The following is a 26,536-nucleotide window of genomic DNA, read 5'->3' as shown; positions in this document are numbered from 1 at the left end:
GCGGGTTCGTGTCCCGGTAAGGGAAGATCCCACATGCCGCGGAGCGGCTGGGCCCATGAGCCATGGCTGCTGAGCCTGCGCGTCCTGAGCCTGTGCTCTACAACAGGAGAGGCCACAACAGTGAGAGGCCGGCGTACTGCAAAAAAATAAATAAATAAAATAACAACACAGGGCTTCCCTGGTGGCACAGTGGTTGAGAGTCCCCCTGCCGATGCAGGGGACACGGGTTCGTGCCCCGGTCCAGGAAGATCCCACGTGCTGCGGAGCGCCTGGGCCCGTGAGCCATGGCCGCTGAGCCTGTGCGTCCAGAGCCTGTGCTCCGCAACAGGAGAGGCCACAACAGTGAGAGGCCCCGCGTACCAAAAAAAAAAAAAAACTACAACAATATTAATATTTAGTGAGTGCTTACTATGTGTGAAGTAAGTTACTCGTAAGCCTATAGATCTATAGGATCTATAGATATATGTTTTATGCCTCTTTACAGCTTAAAGACTGCTTGGTCACTTGTGTTCCTCACCTGGGAACTGCATTTGGGCCACTAATTACAAACGTAACAGATGTAAGACTGGGCACTTCTATTATAGAAGCAGCAAAAGACCGTGGAATAAACCCTATTCCCAGTTCTGTGTTGCTGCTTCCTAACCAGGAACCTTTCTGGGCCCCCATTTCCCTCTTAGTAAAATGGAGAGTGTAAGAAAACAAAGTTCACCAGCTCTGTGTCTGCAGCAGTGTCCAAAGGAGGAGGAGGGTGGGGATCAGATGAGGTCATGGGTGTGGCAGCATTTTATAAAATGCAGAAAAGGAATCACAAATTCAGACGCTTGCACAGGTCACGCAGGTGATGTAAATGAGTGGATTTATATTTATATTGGTTTGATTCAGATACTTTGCTTGTTTTTAATATTGGATTCTTTTTCACTTTCTAAAGAAATATGTCCTTCTCCCCATCTTTCTTCAAACACACTGCCATCTTCAGGGATCTTTAACTTTCCCACTTTTTAATGGAAATATGGTGCAAAAAATTTTTCATTTTCCTCTTTTTATAAAAACAACAGCACGAACATGATGATATATAACCACTAACACTCAGGTTCATTGTCTGGGAGCAATAGGGTGTGAAGGGGACTCTGGCAATGGGAGAGCTCATACCCCACCTGAAGGCATTAGTCACTTATTCAGCTCCATGAGGACAGGTAAGCCCAAAAGAGCCAAATCTTCCTATTTTTTTCAAGAGGAGGCAGAAATCTGGAGTTTTATGCAAAACTATCTCAGTTTTATAAACTGACTGCTAACTCAGTCTACTTTCAAGACAGCAGTAAGAGCCATCCTTTTAAAATGTAAGTCAGCTCAAGTCATGGCTCTGCACCCTGCAAAGGCTCCTCAAAATGGCTCCTGCAAAGGCCACGAGGCCCCAGGCCCCATAGGATCTATCCCCCTCCCTCAGGCTACCTTTACCTCTGAGATCTTGCCAGGCAAACTTCTGCCTCAGGCTGTACCCTCTGCCTGACTGCTCATCCTGCATACCACGTGGCTCACTCCCTGACCTTCAAATCTTTGCTCAAAATTCACCTTCTCGGGCTTCCCTGGTGGCGCAGTGGTTGAGAGTCTGCCTGTCAGTACAGGGGACGCGGGTTCGTGCCCCGGTCCGGGAAGATCCCACATGCCGCACAGCGGCTGGGCCCGTGAGCCATGGCCGCTGAGCCTGAGTGTCTGGAGCCTGTGCTCCGCAACAGGAGAGGCCACAACAGTGAGAGGCCCACGTACCCGCAAAAAAAAAAAAAAATTCACCTTCTCAATGAGACCTTCCCAGACCACCCTCTTTAAAACTACAAACCTCCCTCAAACATGACATTCCTAATTCCCCTTACCTTGTTTTTCTCCCCTTAGCACTATCACCTTGTAGCATACCATACCATTTACTTCTTTGTGATGCTTATTGTCTATCTTCCTTTACAGAGTATAAGCTCCAGAGATTTTATCTACTGCATATCCTATGAACCCAGAATCATGGCTAGCACACAGTAGATGTTCAATAAATATTTGTTAGGTGAGTGAATAAACTCAATGTTTAAAAACACCTTGAAGGTGAATCAGAACATATCTAAGGTCAAATATAGTCCTTGAATCAGTAGCTCTCAAAAATGCTGTTGCATTTATATAATGGGAGGGGGGAGTGTCTTGGGACACAGCTACTCTCTAGAAGGTTCTGGGTAGGGGTTGCCCATAATCCTTTGGGGTGGGGGTTTGAAGGGGTTCAAAGAACCCATACAGCAAAGTATAGGGACCTCCTCTTGGCCCCCAACATCAGCAGGGCTGGAAAAAGTTCAGACATCCCTTCACCCCATCTTTCACCCCAATTCAGGGTGCCCCAGTTTCCATCTTCTGAACGCTCACTCCCCACTCCCAAGGAAAAGGAGATTGGAGTGGGGAGCAGAAAGATGTGCAGTCTTCACCGAGAGACATTTATTGAGCTCCTTATGGGTGCCAGGCACCAAAGAGGAGCGCACAGAGGTATTAGATAAGGTCCCGGCCCGCAAGGAGCTTCTTGATGACCAGGGGAAAAGAAAAGGGGGTGGGGAGAAGCTGGTGTCAATCACAGGCCTCTCTCCTTTCTTTGGTGGTCTCAGAAGTGGCCGGGCCCAGAAAGGGACAACTTGGACGAGTGTCCAAGACATATATGCACAAGCCACACATGTACAAGACACATGTGCAGAGCCCACCCAACTACAGAACCCGGGTACAGGACACGAGAAGTGTATGTGTCGCATGTGGGCGGGATTCACATGCAGAGTCCATATGTGCATAGGCCACATGGGTGTAACACAGGAACTGCATCTCCCCAAGCCGGGTTGGCTAGGTAGGGGGAGGGCTCCAAGCCCCAGCCAGCTAGGCTCCTCAGGGCTGCGGCTGGTACTGGCCCTCTGTGGCTGTGAAGAAGTCCTCCAGCACGCTGCGCAGGTAGTCAAAGGTGGGCCGGTCCTCCGGGAGCTCCTTCCAGCACAGCATCATCAGTTGGTACAACTCATCTGGACAGTTGTCAGGTCGTACCATGCGGTAGCCTTGCTCCAGGTTCTGAATCACCTCAGGATTGGTCATCCCTAGAGGTTGATGGGAGAACTGACATCAAGTCTCCAGGCTTTGGAAGCCCACAGGCAGGGGTGATGGTCAAGATATTTGACAACTTGTATAGTGTGAGCACCAATCCAAAGGGATCTTGGTCTTCATCAATGGTAAAGCTATACTTGCGGTAATTGCTAAATGTCAGTCGTGCCACTTGTAGTGTCTGCTATGGCTTAAACACTCAATAATGCACACATGTGGCTGTGAGACTTTGGGTGAGCCACGGCACCTCTCTAAGCCTCAGTTTCCTCATCTGGAAAATGGGATAACAGTAGCTCCTACCTCATAGAGGTGTTATCAGGATTGAAAGAGAAAGTGTATATATAGCATTGAGAATGCTGCCTGGAAGAGGAGATGCAGCATAAAGAGTACCTGTAATGATGATTATTTGGTAGGGAAGGATGGAGTGGTCAGGGCCCAGGGCAGGATGGGGGCCCACAGCCAGGACAATGGGGGGGCTTCTCCAGCTTTTAGAACAGGCACATGAGATGCTGCATCAGGAATCCAGATGGACCCTGGACCCCAGCAAGGCAGACCCTGCATGGGGCAGAGAAGATTCACTAGGCCCCTCCATGATCCAGATGAAATCATCTTTGGGCCACTTCCTTCCCTTGGTGCTGATCCTGGCCCCCAGAGTAGGCTCTTTGCATGTAGACCCCCAAGAGGAGCTGCTCTGGAGAACTGCATGGTCACAGCAGAAATATAGCTCCCTGTTTCTAAATTACCTGTATGGCCTCTGGTTTCTCCTTCATTCTCTGAGAAGAGACTGTGACAGGCAGTCCCCAGAGCCTAACCCCTAGAGGGTCCTAGCAAAACAGAAGTTTTACTCCTACAAAGCTTCAGACTGGACCCTAGTCAATAGAGACCTCTCTTCCCCAGGCCTTTCCCCTGGGGGGCCTCTAGCTATGTGTCACTCAGATTTCAAAATCAGGACACTGAAGGACATAGGCCAGGGAACAAGGGTACAAACCTATTGGCTACACCCAGCCTAAATACAGCCCACAGCCCTACTTTGGCTTGGCCCCTTATAGTGTTTTTTTTTGTTTTGTTATTGTGTGTGTGTGTATATATATATTTTTTTTCTTTTTTTGACATGTGGGATCTTAGTTCCCCAACCAGGGATCGAACCCGTGCCCCCTGCATTGGGAGCATGGAATCTTAACTGCTGGACCACCGGGGATGTCTCCCCTTTTGGCATTTTTAAACAATGTGAATCATCACCAATATTTGGAAATGGGAAAATTTTCCTAAAACTCCAAGTTTTGGCTTCTCTTGAAAAAACAAAGATCTGTTTTTTGGGCCCCCATGTCTTAATAGGAGCCATCTGCTAGAGCAGATGTAAGTTCACCCAGGTCCCCATTACTCCCCATAGTTTCCCTGACCCTAAAGCCACGTGTCAGTTGCCATTTATCATCATGCTTTCACTGCCTTTATTCTTCTAATAGAAAAATTCTCTAAGGGAGCACTGTGAACTCTTGGCAGGACAACGAGTGTGTTTCTAGCCCCGGCGCTGCCGCTGGACTCTGTGATGGGGCAAGTCCAGGGCAGGAGAGGCCTGCATACCCTCACCTGATTCTAAGGTGTCTTTACCTTCCCAGGAGCAAAGTACTGTGCACACTGATGGGGATGTAGGAAGCTTCTGCAAGTCTGGCCACTGTGCTCCATGACCTCCTTACCCTGTCTTTGTATCCTATTTCCTTTCCCCAGAGTTTCCTAGCAAGTTCCTTCCAAAAAAAATTTCATTCCTGTCTTGGCTGAATTCAGGGGTAAAGGACTGTCCAGGAGATGGAGGGAGGAATGGGAGAGGGTGGGAGTTAGCTGTTTACACGTCTCTCTCACTCTACATGGAAGGCTTCAGAGGGACGGGAAGTCAGTGTTTAGTGAACACCTACTATGAGTCAAGCTCTTTCACAAATAATCTTGTTTCTCATATCATGAAACTGAGGCTCAGAGAGGTAAAGTCACCTGCCCAAGTCACTTGCCCATAGTGATTAATAATAAAGCCTAACACTCCTGAGTGCTTCGTATGGGTCAGGTACTGTTCTAACCTCACGTTTTACAACTGGAGAAAAAAGGAATGATCTGATCAAAGCCAAACAGAAAGCATCAGTGGCAGACCTGGTAATAAGAAGCAGGCCTCTTACCTCGCAGGCCAGATCCTCTTCTACATATTAGGCTGCCAGTGTTAGAACTAAAGAAAAGAGCTGGGATTGTTGAGGGAAGAGACATCCAGAGACAGAGATGGAAGCCAGGCCTGGGAGATGTGCACCTAATTGGGGATGTAGGAGTGCCACCCCTGAGACGATGGAGGAGAAGCAGCTAGAGAGTTTCAGATTCTTAGCCTGGGAAGAAGTAAGTGGAAAGACATGACTTTGCTGCCCTTCCCCATCACCCTTTCAGCTCCTGCCCTTGACCCTGACCTGGGTAAGGGATGCGGCCATGAGTGACAATCTCCGTCAGCAGGATCCCGAAAGACCACACGTCCGACTTGATGGTGAATGTCCCATAGTTAATGGCTTCTGGTGCTGTCCACTTAATGGGAAACTTGGCCCCTGGAGGGAGGAAGTGCGGTCACCTGGGTCTGCTTGGCCAGACCCTGCAGGCCACAGACTTCCCTCATGTCCCGTACCTACCCTCCCTGGCTGTGTACTCATTGTCCTCGATGAGGCGTGCTAGGCCAAAGTCTGCGATCTTGCAGCTCAGCGTATCAGACACCAGGATGTTGGCGGCCCTCAAGTCACGGTGGATATAATTCCGCTCTTCAATGAATGCCATGCCCTCTGCAATCTGCAGGCCAGGTACAGGTCAGCGGTCCTGGGCCCGACATCCTTCTCCCACTGCCCTGTGCCCATGCCCATCCCCTCCCCAGTCTCCTTACTTGCGCCGCCATGTCCAAGAGTTTGTTAATGGTCAGCTTGATGCCTGTGGAGGTCTTGAGAAAATCCACCAGGCTCCCTGTGGGCAGAAGCAAGAGCTGCTGACCCAAGTTGCCCCAGGGGAAAGCCCTCAGACCCTTCTCCCCTAACTGGGAGTCTAGAAGCAGTGTCTGATGTGTGGAAAGGAAGAGTAAAAGCTGAAAAAGGAGGAGTGTGTGTTCAGAGTGAGGATGCCCGGGATGTGTGATGCCCTTTTCCCGGGGACTAGGGGGCTACTTGGAGGGGTCTGCAAGCTTCTTGTCACCAATGGGATGGAGCCCAAACTCTTCAGCGAGTCATCCAAAGCCCTGCATGGTCCACATCTGTAGTTTCTTCTCTTCCTTCCACTCCTGCCTCTTTTACTCCACCCACCCTAGACAATCGTGTGATTTTCCACATGGACCCCTGGGTTCTCACCCCAAAGTCTCTATGTCCCATGTCTCATGCTAAAAATTCTTTTTGTTCATGGCCCAGCTAGACTATTCCTCTAGAAAGCCTCTCTAGATCTACCAAGTATAATAAATTACATCATCATCTTCCTTCTCCATGGTATACTGGAACTTTCCTATGGCACAAACTCTGGTTTTCCTAGTGTGCATAACTGATAGCAGCAATCAATCAATGTTCCCAGCCCACAGTAAGCAGCAATAAATGTATGCTGAATGTAGTAAATGGAATCTGGAAAGAGGTGTCCTGGAGGACTGAGAGACCTCAGAGGGTAGCAGAGGGTAACTAGGAGAAGACCAGGGATGGGAGTGGCTGGAACAGAGCTAGTGACCGCTGGCCCTTCTCAAGAGACTAAAACCCTATGTGAAGATGACAACAACTTGAGTGTCTCCACTATGAGTGCTGAATTAGTCACTGAAGGCAAAGACCTCACCCAGAGGCAGCAAATATGTGGACATAAACTGCCATTCCTTCATTGTATCCATGGCAGATGTTGCTAACCAATCCCGGTACTCACTTCCAATGAACCTCAGAATCCTTCTCAACACAGAACTCCAAGCAACTACCAATTGAAGGTCGTCTGCTATTTGCCATTTCCAGAATCCATTAGCCAATTAACAGCTTTTTTCCCTTCCTGAAAGAGGGACAGCTCTTATACTCCCAAAGAATCAGAGCCAGATAACAACAAACTTACTAAGCTGTTACTATATGGTAGGCCCTGTTCTAACTGCTCTATATGCATTAACTTTCATCCTCACAAAAACCCTATAAGGGGACTTCCCTGTGGTTAAGAATCCGCCTGCCAATGCAGGGGACACAGATTTGAGCCCTGGTCTGGGAAGATCCCACATGCCACGAAGCAGCTAAGCCCGTGTGCCACAGCTACTGAAGCCCGCGTGCCTAGAGCCCGTGCTCCGCAACAAGAGAAGCCCCTGCAATGAGAAGCCCACGCGCCACAATGAAGAGTAGCCCCCGCTCGCCTCAACTAGCGAAAGCCTGCGAGCAGCAACAACGACCCAACACAGCCAAAAATAAATTTAAAAAAAAAAAGACCCTGTAAGAAGGTTGCTATTGCATTATTATCACCATTTTACAGATGAGGAAACCATGGCAGAGGGAAGTGAAGTGACCAAGCCCAAGGCCACACAGTCCTGAAGCCAGGATTCTAACCCAGGCAGTCAGACTCTAGAGCCCTTAATGACTACACTTATTTCTGGATAAGCCTGTTTAGATTTCTGCTGTTATTCTTGGGGGAACTGAGCATCAGAGGTGGCACAGGGACTTGGTCCCAAGCTGGGCCTAGAAATTCCTATTTACCTTCCTGGGGCTCTCAATCTGTCCGACAGTGGACTGAGGGAGGGGGAGGGGCTCACCCAGAACTGAAAAAGAGGGCTTTGGAGCACTCGCAAGGCTCAGGGGCAGAAGGGAGAGAGGTGGGGCTAGGGACCTACTCATCTCCTGAGATCAAGCATCCTTAGATCAAGGTGGGGTTTGAAGAAGGGAAACAGGACTGACTGCAGGTCAGAGAAGAAGGGGGGCGTGGGGGGGGTGAATGCTCTTTCAGAGCCTGCCACCTCAAGCTGGGCTCCCAGACGGGGCTCGAACAACACATCCTCTTCTCCACACGCCCTATAGTCGCTCCTGGAAGTGAGTCTTTGGGGGCTCAGGAAAATTCCTCTAAAACACCTCAGCGCTGAGCCAGGCCTATCTCCTCCGCCCTCCAGCAGGGGCAGAGGAGACGGCAGTGCCCCCCAGCGGCCGCGCACGGAGGCGGCGCTCACCATTCTCCATGTATTCCGTGATGATATAGATGGGCTCCTGGGTGACCACCGCGTAGAGCCTGACCAGCCGCTGGTGTTGCAGCTGCTTCATGAGGTTGGCCTCGGCCAGGAAGGCATCGGGGGACATGCTGCCCTGCTTCAGGCTCTTCACTGCCACCTTCGTGTGCCCGTTGTAGTACCCTGGGGCAGGGAGGGGTTGGGGGAATCACTCGGAGCCCATGCCCCCAGAGCCAGGCAGCTGCCCCGAAACAGGGCACTGTCGTGGGACTCTCACGACCTTAGATGCCTCCCCTCCCCGCAGTCCTGGAGGGCCTCACTCACCCATCCACACCTCTCCGAACTGGCCAGCCCCCAGCCGCTCCACCAGCTTCAGCGTCTCCCTGGGAACCTCCCACTCATCCTCCCACCAGGGCTTCTGGGGCTTCTGGGTCTGGCAGGGGCGGCTCAACCTCGTGCACAGCCCGTCCGAAGAATCTGTGAGGATAAGGGAGGAGGGTAAGGCTGTGAATAAGGCGGGACTGGGAGTTGGGGCCCACCCAGTCCCCACCTGGGGAAATGGACTGGCAGGGGAGGTGTGTGGAGCTGTCACCTGATCTCTGGGGCTCCAAGGTACCGCACCTCACCCACTGAGGGGGGAATGAAGGAGCATACTGAGAGATGGATGGAGGGTACCCCGAGAGGCCCTGGGGGAGGCAGGCTGACAGGGCACAGGTGCTAACCCTAACCCTGCCGTGCTCACTCATGTAATGGCGGACCAGCTCATGCAAGCCAGGAAAAGTGATGCGGGGGGAGATGTAGAAGCCGCCTTTGTCCAGGTTACGGATCTTGTAATGTTTCACCACTTCTCCCTGGGTCTGGTCGAAGTCCCGGACGGACAGTGAAAACGATCCTGAAAAAAAGAAAGGATGAAGGAGCGCAAAAGAGGGGGGCGGTGGCCTCCAGCGAATCGCACCTCCGCCGACGCGCCACACACACACACACACACCCATCCCACACCAACCCCGCGGGCTCCTCGCGCCAGGACCTCCACTCGCTGCCCCAGCCCGCGGCCCCGCCCCCCGCCCCCCGGCCAGCCCAGCCGCTCACCCGTGGTGCTTTCACTCTCTCGGATCAGGAAGGAGCCGTGCGTGTTCCCGGGCGCCAGGAGCTGCCTCTCCGCGTCCTTGCGGGTCAGGGTCTTGAAGAACCAGCTGAGCAAGGCAGAAGCGAGGGCTTCTTTCGTCTGTTGGTCCGTTCTTCCTCCATCACCCTCCAGCATTCACACCACCCCAAGCATCTCTCCTTTGCTCCGAGGTCCCTGGATCTACACCCAGCCATCCCGCACGACGAGTCCCCACTCACGGTTCGGGCTCCAGGCTGTTCGCTCTGGCCACAAAGTTGAAGGGGATGTAACCTTCCTGGCCCGTGGTCACGGACTGCGCCTTCCACCACTCGCCGTTCCTGAGCGACAGCAGCGGTTAGCACGGTCTGCTCAGCCTTGCACTTGGCTGGAACCCCCCCTCGGAGCCCCCAGTTAGGCCATGCCACCCCACCCTTCAGCTCAACACTCCGAAGCCTCCCATTTTGTCTTAAGGGCACCCACTGCAAGCCAGATCAGGGGCCGCAGGGGGGCTGCAGTACCGGAGGTCCCCACTCCCTCACACTCTACCGCAGGGCAAGGATGGATGGCGTGAAGGGGACACTCACTGCTCCAGGATACGTAGCTGTTCACCCTTCTCGAAGCCCAGATCTCCATCGTGGGAAGGCTCATAGCTGTGCAGGGCGATAACCAGGTTGTCTGTAAAGACAGGGGGAGTCAGGGAGAACCTGTCTGGAATAGGCTGGGAGAGCGACTTCAGGAGTTACATGGTAGCCGACAAGACAGAGGGGGGAGGAGGAAGGACAGGGGGTGAGTAGGTGAGGAGATGGAGGCTGACAGCCAAGGATCCACAGGACTTCTCTTCCAGGCCCTGCTGGTTGAAGTCACCTTGCAGTGGAGAAGCTGGGGGGTTGGAGCCCTCGTAGGTGACCAGTGGATCCCGCACTTCAGAGCCATTCCAGATGGACAGCTGTGGGGTGGGGTATAAGTGGAGTCAGAAAGCTGGGGCTGGGTCAGACCCTGGCTTGCCTCCCCACTGCCCTGCTCTCCTTCACTTCAGCTTGGCTGGGTCTTATCACTGAATTTGCCGACCACTTGCTGCATGACCTTATGAGAATGCCCTTTCCCTCTCCGGGGTTCTTTTCCTTTCTGTTGCAGGGGAGAGGGCGCGCTGTTATCTCAAGGACCTATAGTGGTGGTCCGTTTCTCTCCTCCGGGTCGTACACCCACCCGACTCCCACACCAAGCCCCCTGTCTTGCCTCTTACCATGGCCTTGCCCTCCAGTGGAACTATGGGGTAATGGCAGTTCTCACACACATCGATGTTTTCCATCCAGTCATCTTCAGGGTTTGAGCTGCAGCTACAGCCCATGGTCCCTGGGGGAATGGAGAGGGCGCTGAAAGGGCTCCCCCAAGATCTACCCCTGCAACATCCGACATGCTAAGACCTAGCCCTGGGAACTTCCAGAAGGACCCGAGATCGGCAGCTCCCCAGCCCCCATTCATAAGCCACAGAAAAGCTGAAATGGGGTCCTAGCTCCCACCTGGGCTGGGCAAACCGCCATAGGCACCTTTGTTAGTCTAGTTGCCCACTTCCTGCCTCTCCCCACTCCCGCTCTCTCTGCCCATCCCCCAAGTTGGGGGACTTCCTACTAGAGATCACATACACTTCCCCAAGCCCTAGGGAAGACCTAAGTTTTGATCCTCCCCTACCAGAGGGGTGTGTGCGCCCCGCCTCCTAATTACAATTCCCCTTTCCAGACGAGGAAGCTGAATATGAGACCCTTTCTCCCGAATGTCAGCCATCAGGCTTCTGCTCCCCCAAACGCCCCCGCACACGAAGTCTCCTTCAGAGGCTTCTTTCTGCTTCTCCCCAGCAGAAAACACTCCAGTGACCCTCTTGGCCATACCTTTTACTCGTTTGTTTGCTTTAGCAGTGGAAACTTTTTGTCAGATGAAATCAAGCCGAACCTCACAGATCAAGCAGGTCAAAGTGGAGCTGTTCTGCCTGAAGCAGAATGTGGCGGGACCTCACTCTGAAGCTCCTGGAAATCCCTGCAGCACCTCCTCCCCCAGGGCTGCTCCTCAGGACTGCTTGGAAACAGCAGTCCTCAGGTAAAGTTTAATTGAATTTACTGTGCATTCAAGAACCTTTAATATCAGAATCAAATCCACCTCCTCAGTCTATTCTGCTACACACACACACACACACACACACACACAGATTCACACAGCCTGTGCTCTGAGCTAATCTTCCCCAAAACTTCTCCTCGCTCTTTTCTTACAACGTGCCTTTGTTTATGTGGTTCGCCTGCCTTGGAATGCTTTTGCCCATCTGTTGAACTCTAACTCAACCTTCAAGCCTCAACTCAGATATCACCTTCTCTGTGAAGCCTTCCCAATGCCCAAAGCTCTTTGCTCCTACAGCATTCCACTTAGACCACAATCATCAACTTAGGCACTGAGTGCCATGATTACGCTAATTTGTGTGTCAGTCCCCCTGCCTCTCCTACCCCCTTGATGAGATGGGGGGTTTATCAAGAGCAGAAGCTGTGTTTTATTTGCCTGAATGTCCCAGCACCCGGAACTATTCTTGTTAATAAATGTTGACTGGTATGTGGAGGGTTGATGCACAGATTCTCCCATCTACAGAGGCCTTAGAAACCACCAGGTCTAACCTCTGATTTTAGATGAGCAAACAGAGGACCAGACAGGCCTGCTTCAACTCACACAACTGTTTGGGGCAGAGTAAAGCTAGAGTTGCTAATACATGCTGGGACCAAGTAGAAGTGAGAACCAGTGGTGGTTTTTTTGGTTAGGAAGACTTAAGATCCGGGGCTTCCCTGGTTGCTCAGTGGTTAAGAATCCACCTGCCAATGCAGGGGACAAGAGTTTGAGCCCTGGTCCGTGAAGATCCCACATGCCGTGGAGCAACTAAGCCCCGTGTGCCACAACTACTGAGCCTGTGCTTTAGAGCCCGTGAGCCACAACTACTGAAGCCCGCGTGCCTAGAGCCTGTGCTCCGCAACAAGAGAAGCCACCGCCATGAGAAGCCTGCGCACCACAACGAAGAGTAGCCCCTGCTCGCCACAACTGAAGAAAGCCCGCACGCAGCAATGAGGACCCAACGCAGCCAAAAATAAATTAATTAATTAAAAAAAAAAGACTTAAGGACCTATGTCAATTATATCTTAATTAAAGAAAGAAAAAAAAGATTCAAGGATAGGCCCTGGAGTTATGTTCAAATTCTGGTTCTGATAACTTACTGTGTCTCTTTGCTGAAATCATTCTTCCCCAGCCTCACTTTGCCTTTTCTGTCAACTGGGGATCGTCATCCCTTTCTCATAAGCTTAGATGAATGTTGGCTTGATTTAGAGCTGAGAAAGACTTATACCAGTGCCCATTCTGCCCTACCAACCCCTGCTTTGGAGGGTGGGAGAATGGGACTGGTAAATAATCCTCTTGGCTTTAAGCTCATGTTTCTTTTTTTTTTTTTTTTTTTTTGCGGTACATGGGCCTCTCACTGTTGTGGCCTCTCCCGTTGTGGAGCACAGGCTCCAGACGCACAGGCTCAGCGGCCATGGCTCACGGGCCCAGCCGCTCCGCTGCATGTGGGATCTTCCCAGACCGGGGCACGAACCTGTGTCCCCTGCATCGGCAGGTGGACTCTCAACCACTGCGCCACCAGGGAAGCCCTCTTTTTTTTTTTAATTTAATTTTTATTTTATATTGGAGTATAGTTGATAAGCTTATGTTTTTTAAACTGAGATACTTATAACCTTTCATGGGTACCGGAAGTCACGGGTGTGTACCTCCCAAAGCATGAGTGTCAAACACATAGTTAAACCTTGTTCACGTAGTTAAACACACATAGATCTATTACAAATAGAGGAAAGTACAAAATGTACATGGAATTTTAAGCCAAATCAAGAGACTTTCAAGGAAAGGTGTACACGCATATACTCTTTCCGCTACTGTAGGAGTCCTGGGGAGACATTTGAGAAATCTTGCTCGGCTCTGTGGCTGCAAATGGCTTTTTAATTTTTTTGATTGCTAATTTTATTATGGCTAAGAACTGATCAGCAGCAAAAGCCTCCAGAAAAGTACTGGTAACAACCTGGAACCAGCCTAAGATGAGCCGAGCTGTCTAGTAAGGTCCTGAGCAGCACATTGTGATATTCAAATAGGCCTTGGAAAACCACAGGTTGGTTATATTACACAGAGAACACCAACATCAGATGAGGTGTCAACTTAGATCAGTAAGGTCCCTTCCAGGCTTGACATTCTCAGAGGCTTTGAAAAAGGGTAAGAGAAAGATGAGAAAAGTTTGGGGTTGAGAAAATGTGATGAACTGGGGTGCAGCAGTGACGGAAGGCTGGTAGACGGGGCAGAAGGAACTTTCTGAAGACTGAAGCTCGTAGGGCTGGAAACTGTACCTGTCCAGGCTGGGGTCACGTGGGGAGGGAAAAGGAGCCACAAGGCCTTGGGTCAGGGTCCAGGAGAGCATGCAGGCAGGACCTATATCCTGGGTAAATCTCGGCCTGCCATAAAGGACTGGGGACAGATATAAAAGAATGAAATATTGCCATTTGCAGCAACATAGATGGACCTAAGATTATCATACTGAGTGAAGTAAGCCAGACACAGAAGGACAAATATTATATGATATCACTTATATGTGGAATCTAAGAAATAATACAAATGAACTTATTTACAAAACAGAAACAGACTCACAGACATAGAAAACAAACTTATGGCTACCCAAGGGGAAGGGGGTGGGGGAAAAATTAAGAGTATGGGATTAACAGATACACACCACTATATATAAAATAGATAAACAATAAGGATTTACTGTATAGCACAGGGAACTATGTTCAGTATCTTATAATAACCTATAATGGAAAAGAATCAGAAAAAAAATGTATATATGCATAACTGAGTCACTTTGCTATACACCTGAAACTAACAAAATATTGTAAATCAACTCTACGCCAAATAAATAAATAAATAAATGAAAGGACTGAGGCCAGGAGCGAGAAAAAGTTAAGCTGTGTTAAATTAAGCCAAAAGGTACTCAGTAACTCTGCTGGGTATCTGACCCCTAGTGTTGCCTCTGTGGCTTATTCAGTGCACCTGGAGCCCTCCAGCTGCAGGTAGCAGGCCCTGCCGTATACAAAAGTGTGAATTTTGGAGTATAGGGCCTGGCAGCAATCAGAAGACCCCAAGACCTGGCAATGCCAGAGGTTACTTTGGTGAGTGGCTCTCAGCCACTGGGAGCTACATGCTCCTGTGAAGCCCAAGGATAATGTTGAAGGTTATTTCAATATTTCAAAAATCTGAAAGGAAATGGTACTATGATTTGTTTCTCAATATGACAAATTGCATTATCGTTTCTTCAATGCATACTTAAGTCTCTGATGAAAATTTGAACTAGAAAACAAGAAAATTAGTACCTAAATGAGGTCATTCAGTCAGCAAAACCCTCAAAATCATGAGATCCATGGGGGAAGAGGGGAAAAGTACAACAGGGGAAGGGCAAAGGAGTCCTTGGAGGGAAGAGTTGAGAAGTACTCATGTAAGTCACCAGCCTCATTTTAAAGATGGAGAAGGTGGCGGATCAGAGAAGGTAAGTGGTTTTCCCAATAGCACGTGAGGGCTCTTGGCAGAGGCGGGACTCCAATCAGGCCCCACCTCCTTTTTCAAGGTACTCTGCTCTATTCTTCCCTCCCTGGAGACTAAAGCGGGCAGGGAATCCTGAGAGGTCATGCAGACAATGGAGAAGGGAGGGAGGTCTGACAGAGTGGGGTCCACTCTCCATCAAGATGAGATCATTGTGCTGTTAACAAAGGCCTTTCTCTCTAAGGCAATTCTCCCTCTATTTGGAATGCATGTTTCTGAGTGTACATGTACCTGCTTGGTGAATACAAGTCAGCACATATTGAGGCATGTGAATCATTGAGCATCATGCTTATGTGTACATACCCGTGGGTATGTAGGAGCCCCTGTGTGCAGATGGATGTGCAACAAAATGGGGGCATGTATAGTTTGTGCGTGTCCCTATGTAATTGTGAGGTCATATATGCATGTATTTATTTGTACAAAATGTGGGTCCCATCCTAGTCTGATTCAACCAGGTTAATAAAGGAGGTCGGCAAAAAGAAAATCAAAATTAAAGCTTATGGGCTTCCCTAGTGGTCCAGTGGTAAAGAATCCGCCTTCCAATGCAGGGGATGCGGGTTGCATCCCTGGTCTGGGAACTAAGATCCCACATTCCGCAGGGCAACTAAGCCTGTGGGCACAACTACTATGTTCGTGCACCTCAACTAGAGAGCCCGCGTGCTGCAAACTACAGAGCCCACGCGCCCTGGAGCCTGCATGCCACAACTGGAGAGAGAAAACCCGCACACCACAACTAGAGAGAAGCTCACGCACCACAACTGGAGAAGCCCGCGTGCCGCAACAAAAGATCCCACATGCTGCAACTAAGACCCGATGCAGCCAAAAAGATAAAGAAAATAAATAAATTTAAAAAAATTAAAGCTTAATATAAATTTCTCATAGAAAGAAAGGAAGGAAGGAAGGAAGGAAGGAAGGAAGGAAGGAAGAAAGAAAGAAAGAAAGAAAGAAAGAAAGAAAGAAAGAAAGAAAGAAAGAAAGAAAGAAAGAAAGAAAGAAAGAAAGAAAGAAAAAGAAAGAAAGAAAGAGAAAGGTGGGAGGGAAGGAAGGAAGGAAGAAAGAAAAAGGAAACAGATCCAGAGAATCCCCAGGACTCTCAGAACCAGTAACAAAGGCAGATTCTGTGGTGAATGAAACAGGACATTCTCTTCCCCCAACTCAGGAATTCAAGGTCAATAGGAGGAATTTTGTAGATTCTAGACCTCGTCTGACTAGCGTCTGAAATGTTCTCAGTCAAACTCAAGATCTGTCCATGGTTCACAGAGCACCTTGTGCCAGTGATAAAGGGCCCCCCCTCCCTGGGGTTTCAAACTTGGAGAGTGGAGTGAGGGCTAGATTTCAGGTACCATCCCTCTTGTCTCTTTGCACAGAGCCCAACACACAGAGTGGCCCTTCTTACTCTGTGTAGAATTGATCAAAAATCCCAGGCTGTGTGAAGCTCCTGGACTAGAGTTTCTGATCCCTGGGTTGTTTAGGAATCATATCACAATGAGCTCTGATTCTTGCCAACGTGTTCACTTTTATCAACTCCATAGACATTGTCTCGCCTGTTCACTTTTATCAACTCCATAGACATTGTCTCGCCTCATAGAATGTGTTTTGTCCCCTTAAAAAAAAATGTAACACTTTTCCTCCCCTAAACTGTAAACCGATTCATTTATTGAACATTCTGTCCAAAATGTGTGCCAGCTTCTTGCCTGGGTTTCTTGGGCTAACGCTTTATGTCAAGGGCAGGCAGGCTCTTCAACTGCAGACCACTGTTGCACTCTGGGCCACCCTGTGGCAAAATCTGTCAGGAATAATTTAAAACATTTTCTTGGCCTTTTTCTTTGGCCAAGGTTTGGTTACTGGCAAAGTTGCATGTGTTCAACGAATAGCCTTAGCTGTGGATGCCTGCACAGAATCCTCACCATGGTACTCGAGAGTCAGGGCCATGGTAAATAATTTCTAGTGGGTAAAACAAGGATGTCTCCTGAATTCCCTCCTTTTTTGTGTGTTCCTCTTTGATACAATACCACTTTGGAATAAACTCTGTGAATTCACAGAGTTCACAAAAAAGAGAACAAAAAGATAAGCCTTCTCTTATGCAAACAAGATGGATTTATTCTCATAAACTGGGAGTGGTTTAAACATAGAACTGATTCTGCTGGTTAGTTATTGCCATAAACAAGGGCTATAGAGCAATTATTCTAAAGCTGGTATTTTTGGTAGAGGCTCTCCAACTAGTAACTTATATGTACCTAGTAATTTCTTTTATTGAGCCCCCTTCCTCATGTACCTCTGTCTGTATTTTGCATCATGGGGGTTTTATCAGGACGAAGCCTTACTTACAGTTTGGCGATCCACACCACTTTATTAAAGTTTCTGGAATTCTGCAGGTCAGGGAGGCTCAGCTCATCATATCCATATCATAGTGAACCAAGTTCATTCCCAAGGCCTCCCAGTCACTCACTGACAGAGGGCCTTTGGGCAGGTTACTACACCTCTCCGAACCTCCCTCAGTTCCTTTATCTTCAAAATGGGAATAAAAAGGGACCTGCGTCTAGGGCTGTTGTGAACGTAATATGCGATATGTAGATGATCTCATATAATAAAGTACTTAACATGGTGCTTGGTACATAGTAAGGACTAAGTAAATGAAAATAGTTATTTGAGGCCTGCGTGGGTATTTCATTACCCCAGCCTTAAATACATTCATTTTCCTTTCTGATTTTTGGCACTTCCACGAACCACTTTTTCACCTTTAATATATTTACCTCAAATGGAAACTTCACTACCATAAATGGAAAACCAGAACATAACATTGTAAATCAACTATACTTCAATTAAAAAAAAAAACAATGGAAAACCAGTATCACCAGCCATAAATAGAAATCTGTATATATTAAAATAAACACATACTTTAATACCTAAATTCACATTTGTAAATATTCATTCCTTACCCCCCTAAAGTCACTCACCTGCATCAATGATGCACAGGCCATATCTGGGGAAATGCCACACTGTGAGACAGAACTCTGGACTTAGGCCTCTGTTGGTAAGTTAGAGGAGACATAACTTTCTTCCTACTTGGCCAGCCTATCGACAAAAATTTAATGGGTATGTCTTATGTGCCAGGCTCTGATCTAGAGCTGGGGACACAGAGGTGAGCAGTCAGAGAGGCTCCCATCCACTTGGCCCTGCCTGCTGTGTTAGAGGTGGGTGCCCCTCTGGTGGGTCACTCCATTTTCACAGGAGGCAGTAAGGCCTGTCTTCAGCTCACTGATCGGTAACGTCTGTGACCCTGACAAACTGACAACAAAAAACAGCAGTATTTGCCAGGAAGTAGCATCTCAAAATCACCACCATTACCCATTAACCAAGTTAACGACATTTAGTTAAAACCGCTGAAAAGATGAGGTAGATCTCCATGTGTTGACATGGAAAGACGTCCCAGATACAACACGGCAAGCAAGTTACAGAACAGAATGTAGAGTTTAAGTCTGTTTGCATTTAAATATGGAGATATAGGGGATTCTTTTAAGCCAGGCTCTGTGCTAAGCCTTCATTTGCATGACTTCATGTAATTCTCATAATAATCCTATGAAGTAAGTGCTATTATTACCCCCATTTTACAGATGCAAAAATTGAGGCCCAAATGGGGTAAAGGTATTTGTCTGAGGCCTCATAACAAATAAGTGGTAGAGACGCGAGCTGAACCTCGGTCTACCTGTGCCTCCAGAGATTAGGCTCTTAACCAGTATGCTTTCCAACGGCCACACACAGGAAAATCTGGAAGGACGTGCACCAAATTGCCCACAGTGAGCATAGCCCAGGAGTGAGATTGGAGGGAGCTGTATTTCTTATATGTCTTTGTATGTCTCTGTACTGTTTAAATTTTTTAAAACTGCCATGTGCTAATTTTGTAGTTGAAAAACAAAAAAACAACAAAGCCCCCACGAACACAAAAACTCTGCTAAGAGACACAAGCATTTGAGGAGAATCAACTGTACACTTGCCCTTCCACTCCTCTCCTTGTCTCAAGAGGTATAGGCATGGAATAGGGGATACAGGAAAAAAGGTTCTGCGACCACAGAAGTCTGAAAAACACTGGGTTAGACAAAATCGAACAGCCACCTTCTCTGGGGAGACTTTCAGAGCTTCAACAAGCTAATGCTGATGGTGAAGTTAATGTGGGACATTTTGTAGCTTAGACCATGTTGATTTGGCCCCAGACCGTTTTCTTTCCAGGTGGCTCATGGGACTAGCGTTCTTTAGAACAAGCGTTGGAAATGCAGCTCCAGGTGCTTTCAAACCAACACCTGGATGGTATCTCTGTCCCACCTGCCCCCATTCCACCCACATACTCAGCTCCCCTCAGCATCGCTTTCACTACGTTGAGCTTGGCCTTGAAGCCATCAGCTTGTGGGTGTGTGGATGGATTTGTAAGATCCAGTGTATGATGTATCTGCAGTCCCTGCCTCTGCCTCTGAACACACGTGCACACATACATTTTCCAATGATGATATGAATGGTGTTTTGGCTAGGGAGGGAGGGTTCATGTGTGTGTCTGTGTGAAGCTGTGTGTGGGACCCTCCTCTAAAACAGACCCTGTGGCCCAATCTAGAGTTCTCACACCCACTAGTACACACAGGAAACAAGCTCATTTGCAAAGCCACACCACAAGTGTGAGGGAATGGGTGGCTCACTGGCCTGCCCAAGGTGCTGAGTAGGAGTAATTCTGGTGCAGACATCCCCCCCACCCTTTGGTGCACAATTTGCAGGAGAAGGGGGTGCCTAACCTCTGTTAAGCACCTACTGCATGCCAGGAACCACCCAGGGCACATCACAGCCATTATTTTCTCTTTGATTCCCCACAGGCACTCTGTAAGGAGGGATTTATTATTGCCTCTTTACCAATAAGTAAACTGGAGTTCGGAGAAATGAAGCCATTTGTTCCAGGAAATGGCAGAACTGGAACTGTACCTGGGTCCACCTGGCTCTGAAATGCGTGTCCCTCACGCTACACCAAACCCGCTGGCTCTCTTGTGTTTGGTCTTGCCCTGAGGCCTCTGCCCTCCTGGGACCCAAGAAACAACCCAGGGACAGTGACCTTGGCTTCATGTCCTAGGTACTCTGCAGAATGGGCCTTTATCCTTCTCAGAACTGCCTTGACTCTTCCAGGAAGCCTCCCGGATCACCTAAGGGAAGACTTCTCCCGTCCTCTGAACCCTCCGCCTATTCTCTTGCTCCATCACTTGGCCTTTTTTCCCTTAGAGAAGAATCTCTGTCCCTGAGCCCCGAGGGTGAGGGACCCTGAGTCATCTATCAGCACAGGCTGGGTGGGAGAGGGGACGGCTTATGCCGGTCCAGAGTCTGGATGAGGGCAGGGAGACCCAGCATGTTTTTCAGGCCCCACAAGAGGCTGCAGGCCTTGGAGCTGGGGACAAAAGAAAGGCTGGGACATGCTGACTCAGTGGAAACTGTGTTTCAAGAAAAACTCCAAAGGCGGAGAGGGAGGCAGGGGAAACCTGCAAAGTGTGGCTCAGGTGGGGATTTGCCCCATAAACAGCAGGCTGAGAGCTAGAAAGTGAGGGGGTGGGCAGGGAGCTGACTCTGCTTCCCTGGGCTGCCACCACCTTCCTGGGGTTTGAAGCAGGAATCAGCAGGACCCACTGGCCCTACACAGACAGCAGCAGTGGGAGGGGGGCTAGAGCAGGAGGGAGCAAAGGGAAGAGGGGAGGACTTCCTGCGGACACAATGGCAACTTTCCAGATGGAAGTCCACGCGGTCCTTGCCCGGGGCCAACTGCACCCCTGTCCGGGATAAAAATAGCCCTTCCTCTTCCCGTCTCCCATCATTCTCTCACCCCCCAACTTCCCAGAGTCCGGTCAGATACTTCCACCCGGGAGGCCCCATGCCAGATGATAAGTATCCCTTCTCATGCCCATCCGTTCCCAAAGGAAGACTCCTCCTTCTCTCACAAACTGTTGGTCACTGAGGTTGAAATCACTTCTCACGTGTCCATCTGGATGCTCTGGGTGACTCCTCTCTCTCTCTCTCAGGAGAGTCTTGTCATTGGGGTCAGCCCCAGCAACCGGAAGTGTTCTTGGGACCCCTGACTCAAGCCTGCCCATCACCTTGCTCCATAGGGGTGTGTGTCACACCCTAGGCCATCACCCTCTCTCAGGGCCGTCACCCTCTCTGCCTCTGCCTTGCTGACGGACGGCAGGGAAGGAGTGCTTTGCCCCAGTCTGGGCCTCAGGAGGCTCGTCCATCATGGGACGAGGGACTGGGTTTAGGGATTTCTGAAGGCCTTTGTAGCACCTGACGGTCTATGTGCCACATCCCCAAGGAAAACGCTCCCAGTGAGGTGGGGCCTGATGGCCGGCAGTGTGACAGAGGCGGGAGGTAACAGCTACGCAGGAAAGAGGTCATCCGGCTGTTCTGCCTGTCTTCCACCTGACCTCCAGCCAGGTTTTTCTGTCCCCCAGCCTGAGGGCTGCTGCATACCTGGGGAGCCTGGCCCCAGGCCCAGCTGCAGCCCTCTGCTCTCAGGCCCCCCGCCGCAGCCCCTAGACCCCTGTTCCCAGTACTCCTTACCTGCCCAGCCCAGGAGCCCTCTGGCCCCATTCACATGGCCTTCCTGGCCTAGCCTGGCTGCCCAGACACAGCTTCAGCTCCCCTCTCCGTCGTAGCCACTGCGTGTCTCCCCGCGCCCACGTCCCACCCTGACTTCCTGCCACCTCCTGAGGGCCCCAGCAGCCCAACCACAGGCCTCCAGCACCCCAAGCTTCCTGCTGCCATAGCCCCCCGCCTCTCAGCCCTCAGGGGTCCTATACGTCTCCAGTCCAGGCCCTACTCACCCTGAGGGTGGCACTTGGAGGTGAGGGAGGATATTTGATAGAACTTCCCCCCGCCCTCCCAGGGTGCACCTGGACAAGAGATTCAAGGGGAGCCTTGAAACCCCACTGAGCGGGAGGCAAACAGACACCCACTCAGCTTGCAGTGAAGGGCCAGTAGCACTGCTGTCACAGTCTGAGAGCTGGGTGACCCTTTCATTACAGTCGGAGGGCAAAACTAACATCACTTCAGAGTCAGAGGAGAGGACAGCATCCCTGTAACATCACTGGAGAGCAGACACCCGTGCTCCAGTCAGATAGATACCAGGCTCACACAGCTGCTAGACACAGCCATGCCGTCTCAGGGCACAGGACAATAGTTTATTATATGCAGAGGGTAGGCTAACACCCCTCTTACGGACAGAACACTGGACAACAGGCTGTTTAAGAAAGTGGGCAGAACAACCTCGTCTTTAAAGGGGGCAGAGAAACAGCCTCTGTCGTGGGCAGAGGGCAGGACAACCCCCCCTAATTATAGTTGGAGAGTAGGGCAACCCTTCTAACCAGGTAGAGGCGAGACCACAGCTCCTGTCAGAGGCACAGGGCCTGACACCACCTCCTGCAACAGGTGGGAGACAGAACAGACACTCCTGCCCAGGCACCCAGGTGCAGGCAGCAGACTGGCCGCGCCTTCTGTTATAGGCAGGAGGCGGGGACCTTGTCACAGCAGCAAACAGGTCAACAATCTCCCTTTCTTCAGGGGCCAGGCTGAGGGTGACACCCATCAGAGGCTGAGGGCCAGGTCACCAGCGTTATGAGGAACTCTAGGTGGCCTCTCTCAGGCCCAAGAGCTGGGCCTTGATCCCACCCGGCGGAAAGCATAAATATGTTGCCACCGCCTAAGCCTGCCCTGGGGGAGCAGGCTGGGGGAGGGGAGCCCACAGAGCATTGTTGGGGTTTGCAAGGCTGTGTGCACCTCAGCTGCGGAGGGAAGGGGGAGACAGGAAATGGGTGGGGGGAAGAGGAAGCCTGAGCTGGAAAGTCAGACAAAGAGGGTAACACAGAAACAAAAGCCGAGAAATACAAAAAACAAAAAACAAAAAACCTACCGAATGACACAGAGCCCAGAGTCCCAGCTGCGGGGCCCAGCTCCCCTTGCTGTGAACCTGAGCACTTCACAGTCCATCTCTGGGCCTCAGCGCAACAGCAAGAACACCACTGGGGCTAGTAATAATACATAATAATGCACATTTATTGAGGGCTTACAGTGCATTCTCTCACTTCAGGTGTATCCAACCACTTGTGGAGTGAGAATTAGCATTTCCATTTTAAAGACAAAGAAACAGATGCAGGGGTTAAGGGACCTCCTCAGAGTCTCACATCAATAGAAATCAGCGGTGGAGCTGCCACGGAACCCAGGTCTACCAGATCCTGCGTTCTTCAGCTGCCCATTTACCTAAGTCACCTTCCATGGGGGTGATTTAGAATTTTAAGTTCTTTTCCAGTTCTGATCTTGATAAGATAGAGCAACAGAAGTGGAGCTGTGGGGAAGATGGGGATCCATCTGTCCATCTCCACCCCCAAGGTCAGCCTTCTCTCTGGCAGTAGAATCCCTGGTCCCAGCAACAAGTGACATACAGCCACCTTGGGCCTGAATAAATGACTGCAGAGACCTTGATGGGAAGCAGAGGTTTATTGAGAAGCCTGGGAGTCTGTGAACTCCTCCCCTTCCTCCGCACCGTCCCCCCTCCCCCATCTGGGGCAGCAGGGGCAACAGGGTGCAGGGGCTTTAAGCTCCCAGAGCTCTGAGCATCTCCCGGACTCTCCCCCCACCGGTCTCCAGGTGCTGGCTCCTCTGGGGCACCCCTCCTTTCCTTCTTCCCAGGTGGGCTGGAGAATGGGTAGCGGGTGGCGAGGCAGGCACGCGGGTGCCCCTCAGCAGAGGGTGAAGCGCCGGGCGCTGATGTTCATGCGCGTGAGGCCCAGGTGCCGCAGTGGCGGGGCCAGGGCCAGGCCGGCTCCCGGCTCCAGCTCCAGCTCCATCTCGGCCTCGTTCAGCAGCTCTTGGTGCAGGTGACAGACTTGGTCCACCTTCAGTCGGTGCAGCTGGGCCCGCAGCCGAAGCAGCTGCCCTGCCAGCTGCCGGTCCTGTGCCTGCATCTCCCGCTGCGGCCGAGAGGGGGCGTGAGCCTGCTGAACCTCCCATTTTTCCCTCCTGGTCAACACCCTGGGTCTCTGCACTGGCTATGTCCTCCCCACACCCTCACACCCCAGCTCTATCCATCCCATCTCATAGATCTTGCTCTAAAACCAAGCTAAACAAATACAGGTACCTGGGGCCCAATCCTAGATCAACTAAATGGAATCTCCAATTTGGAGGCTGGACATTTTTGTATTTGCACATATTGGATTGAACCACCTATTCAACACTGGCCTCTTGTACAGCGTGGTCAGTACCTCCTTTGTATCTTTGGGGTATAGCAATTCCCAGAGTATGGGAGGCCATGCCTTCCCCAGCTATAACTGGTTGCCCCACAAGGGCAGACTCTGTCCCCTGAGCCACAGGACCACAAGGTCAGTAGATTGGATGGACTCCTTCTTCAGCAAGGCTCCCTGAATAAAACACTGGACAAGTCCATGCCTGGCTCCTCAGCCCTGGGACAAAGCCACAGGAGTGGGCATTTGCTAGAGGCAGGGTCATTCTCATCCCCTCCCCATACCCAGTGTCTTGTGCCCTAAGGACTGCCCTCAAGGCCCTCTGCAAGGCTGCCCTCCCCACCAGACTCACCAGCTCCCGTCGGAGCCACTCAAGGGCAGAGTCCATTGAGTCGAAGCCGCAAATGGTCCCAGGTCCCCCGGGCTCGGGTCTGGCTTGGGCCCTGCGCCAGGCCTGGCTCTGGACCTGGGCCGTCCACTCCAGATATGAGGGCCGCCGTGTCTGCAGCTGCAGCTTGGCCGTCAGCGCCTTTACAGAGTCCAGGCTCTCTTCTTCTTCATCCTCCTCATCTTCTTCACCCACTGCCTGGAATTTCAGTGGCTCCATGGACATGGTTGGGGATGAGGGACAGGGCAAGTCTGAAGCTCTGGGATTAAGGAAAGGCTGGCAATATTACCCAGGAAGAGATGGCAGAAGCTGAGGGTGAAAGAAATGTGCAGGGAGTGTGCGCTGGTGAATGTTCAAGGTGGGTCAGGGAGGCTTGAGTGTGTCGGGGTGGGTAGGTAGATGGGTGTGGGAGGCTGAGTGTGCAAGGGCTGGGATTTTCCTACACTGCTAACCCGGGAGCCACGTGATGCCTATCCGGGTGGGGGCAGGAGAAGCCCTGCTCCTCTGGCCCCTTGGATAAAATTTATTGTCTTTGCCCAGAAGGAGACACCCAGTTCCCAGAAAGGAAGTTGCTCCAGGATAAGAAAAGCATCATCCACACCAGAGTCTTGGCCCTCTTCCCAAGACCCAAGTTAAGGGATTGGGGAGGGGATAGGAGGCTGACAAGCTGCCCCCTGTCCTCACTTATGACACTGGCCCTTCAGCAAAGGAATAGTGTCCAGATCCCTGGCTCAGGAGTCAGGAGAACTGGGTTCTGGTGCTAGATCTGTGGGACCTTGGACAAGTCACTGACTCTCTGTTGGGACAGATCAATGATTTCAAGCTATATTCTAAGGAACTTTTGGTTCCCTTGGAAATCCCTCAAGGACTGTGTGCAGGGTAAGGGCACAGCTGTGGATGGCCTCCTAGACCTTCCTCTCCCTGCCCCTCCCAGGGCTTCAACCAGAACGGTTCCCTTTTTAAAACTTTGTATTGAAATATAACACACACAGAAAAATTTACATGTCATAAATACATGGCTTGCTGAATTCTCCCAAACTGAACACACTTATGTAAGTGGTACCTAGATCAAGCAAAGGAGTATTACTATCATCCAGGAAGCCTCTTTTGTGCTCCTGGCCTATCACAACTCTCCTAAGGGTAATGTAACCAAGCATAGGGCTTGCTCATATGCCTGCAGCGCAAAAAGCCAAGCTCTGACAGGGTGTTTGCAGCAAAGTAAGGGTTTATTGCAGGGAGCCAAGCAGGGGAATAAAAGCCAAGCCTCAGCTCCACTCCAACTTGGTCTTTGAATGTTGGGGTTTTTTTAAAAAAGGGGAAGAAAAGCAATTTTTTAATAAATAAAAAATAAAGTAAAAAAATAAAAAAGGGGAAGAACCAGACTTCCCTGGTTGTCCAGTGGTTAAGACTCCACGCTTCCACGGCAGCAGGCACAGGTTCAATCTCTGGTGGGGGAAGTTCTGCATGCCGCGTGGTGTGACCAAAAAAAACCCCCAAAATAACAAAAAAAAAAACAGGGGAAGAACAAAGAGGCTGAGATTAGCCATCATGTTGTGATGTTTCTGTGACATTTCGTAATCATTTCTGTGACATTTCTTTTTTCTCTTTTTCTTTTTTTCTTTCTTTTTTTTTTTTTTTTTTTTTGCGGTACACGGGCCTCTCACTGTTGTGGCCTCTCCCGTTGCAGAGCACAGGCTCCGGATACGCAGGCCCAGCGGCCATGGCTCACAGGCCCAGCCGCTCCGCGGCACGTGGGATCCTCCCGGACCGGGGCGCGAACCCGTGTCCCCTGCATCGGCAGGCGGACTCTCAACCACTGCGCCACCAGGGAAGCCCCTGTGACATTTCTTAATCGTTGTTTCAGGAGTCAGAAT

The 26,536-nt window shown here is 50.5% G+C and overlaps 2 protein-coding genes across 2 annotated transcripts; both read right to left on the bottom strand.

Annotated features, from left to right (window-relative positions):
* Nucleotides 1-2,464: 2,464 nt before the first annotated feature.
* On the bottom strand, nucleotides 2,465-21,681 carry LCK (LCK proto-oncogene, Src family tyrosine kinase). Its single transcript, XM_060003444.1, has 15 exons — nucleotides 21,600-21,681; nucleotides 17,978-18,048; nucleotides 11,252-11,349; nucleotides 10,609-10,718; nucleotides 10,230-10,311; nucleotides 9,950-10,040; nucleotides 9,605-9,703; nucleotides 9,350-9,453; nucleotides 9,003-9,152; nucleotides 8,585-8,737; nucleotides 8,264-8,443; nucleotides 5,999-6,075; nucleotides 5,754-5,907; nucleotides 5,541-5,672; nucleotides 2,465-3,098 (listed from the first exon to the last, which is right to left on the bottom strand). Exons 4-15 carry the CDS (start codon nucleotides 10,711-10,713, stop codon nucleotides 2,896-2,898), a joined length of 1,530 nt encoding a protein of 509 aa, XP_059859427.1. The 5' UTR covers nucleotides 10,714-10,718; nucleotides 11,252-11,349; nucleotides 17,978-18,048; nucleotides 21,600-21,681; the 3' UTR covers nucleotides 2,465-2,895.
* Nucleotides 21,682-23,563: 1,882 nt separating this feature from the next.
* Nucleotides 23,564-25,062, bottom strand: FAM167B (family with sequence similarity 167 member B). Its single transcript, XM_060003434.1, has 2 exons — nucleotides 24,627-25,062; nucleotides 23,564-24,004 (listed from the first exon to the last, which is right to left on the bottom strand). Exons 1-2 carry the CDS (start codon nucleotides 24,885-24,887, stop codon nucleotides 23,774-23,776), a joined length of 492 nt encoding a protein of 163 aa, XP_059859417.1. The 5' UTR covers nucleotides 24,888-25,062; the 3' UTR covers nucleotides 23,564-23,773.
* Nucleotides 25,063-26,536: the final 1,474 nt, after the last annotated feature.

This window comes from Delphinus delphis, chromosome 1 (genome assembly GCF_949987515.2).
Source record: "Delphinus delphis chromosome 1, mDelDel1.2, whole genome shotgun sequence".
Classification (NCBI taxonomy): domain Eukaryota; kingdom Metazoa; phylum Chordata; class Mammalia; order Artiodactyla; family Delphinidae; genus Delphinus; species Delphinus delphis.
This window is presented reverse-complemented; position numbering and strand designations above follow the sequence as displayed.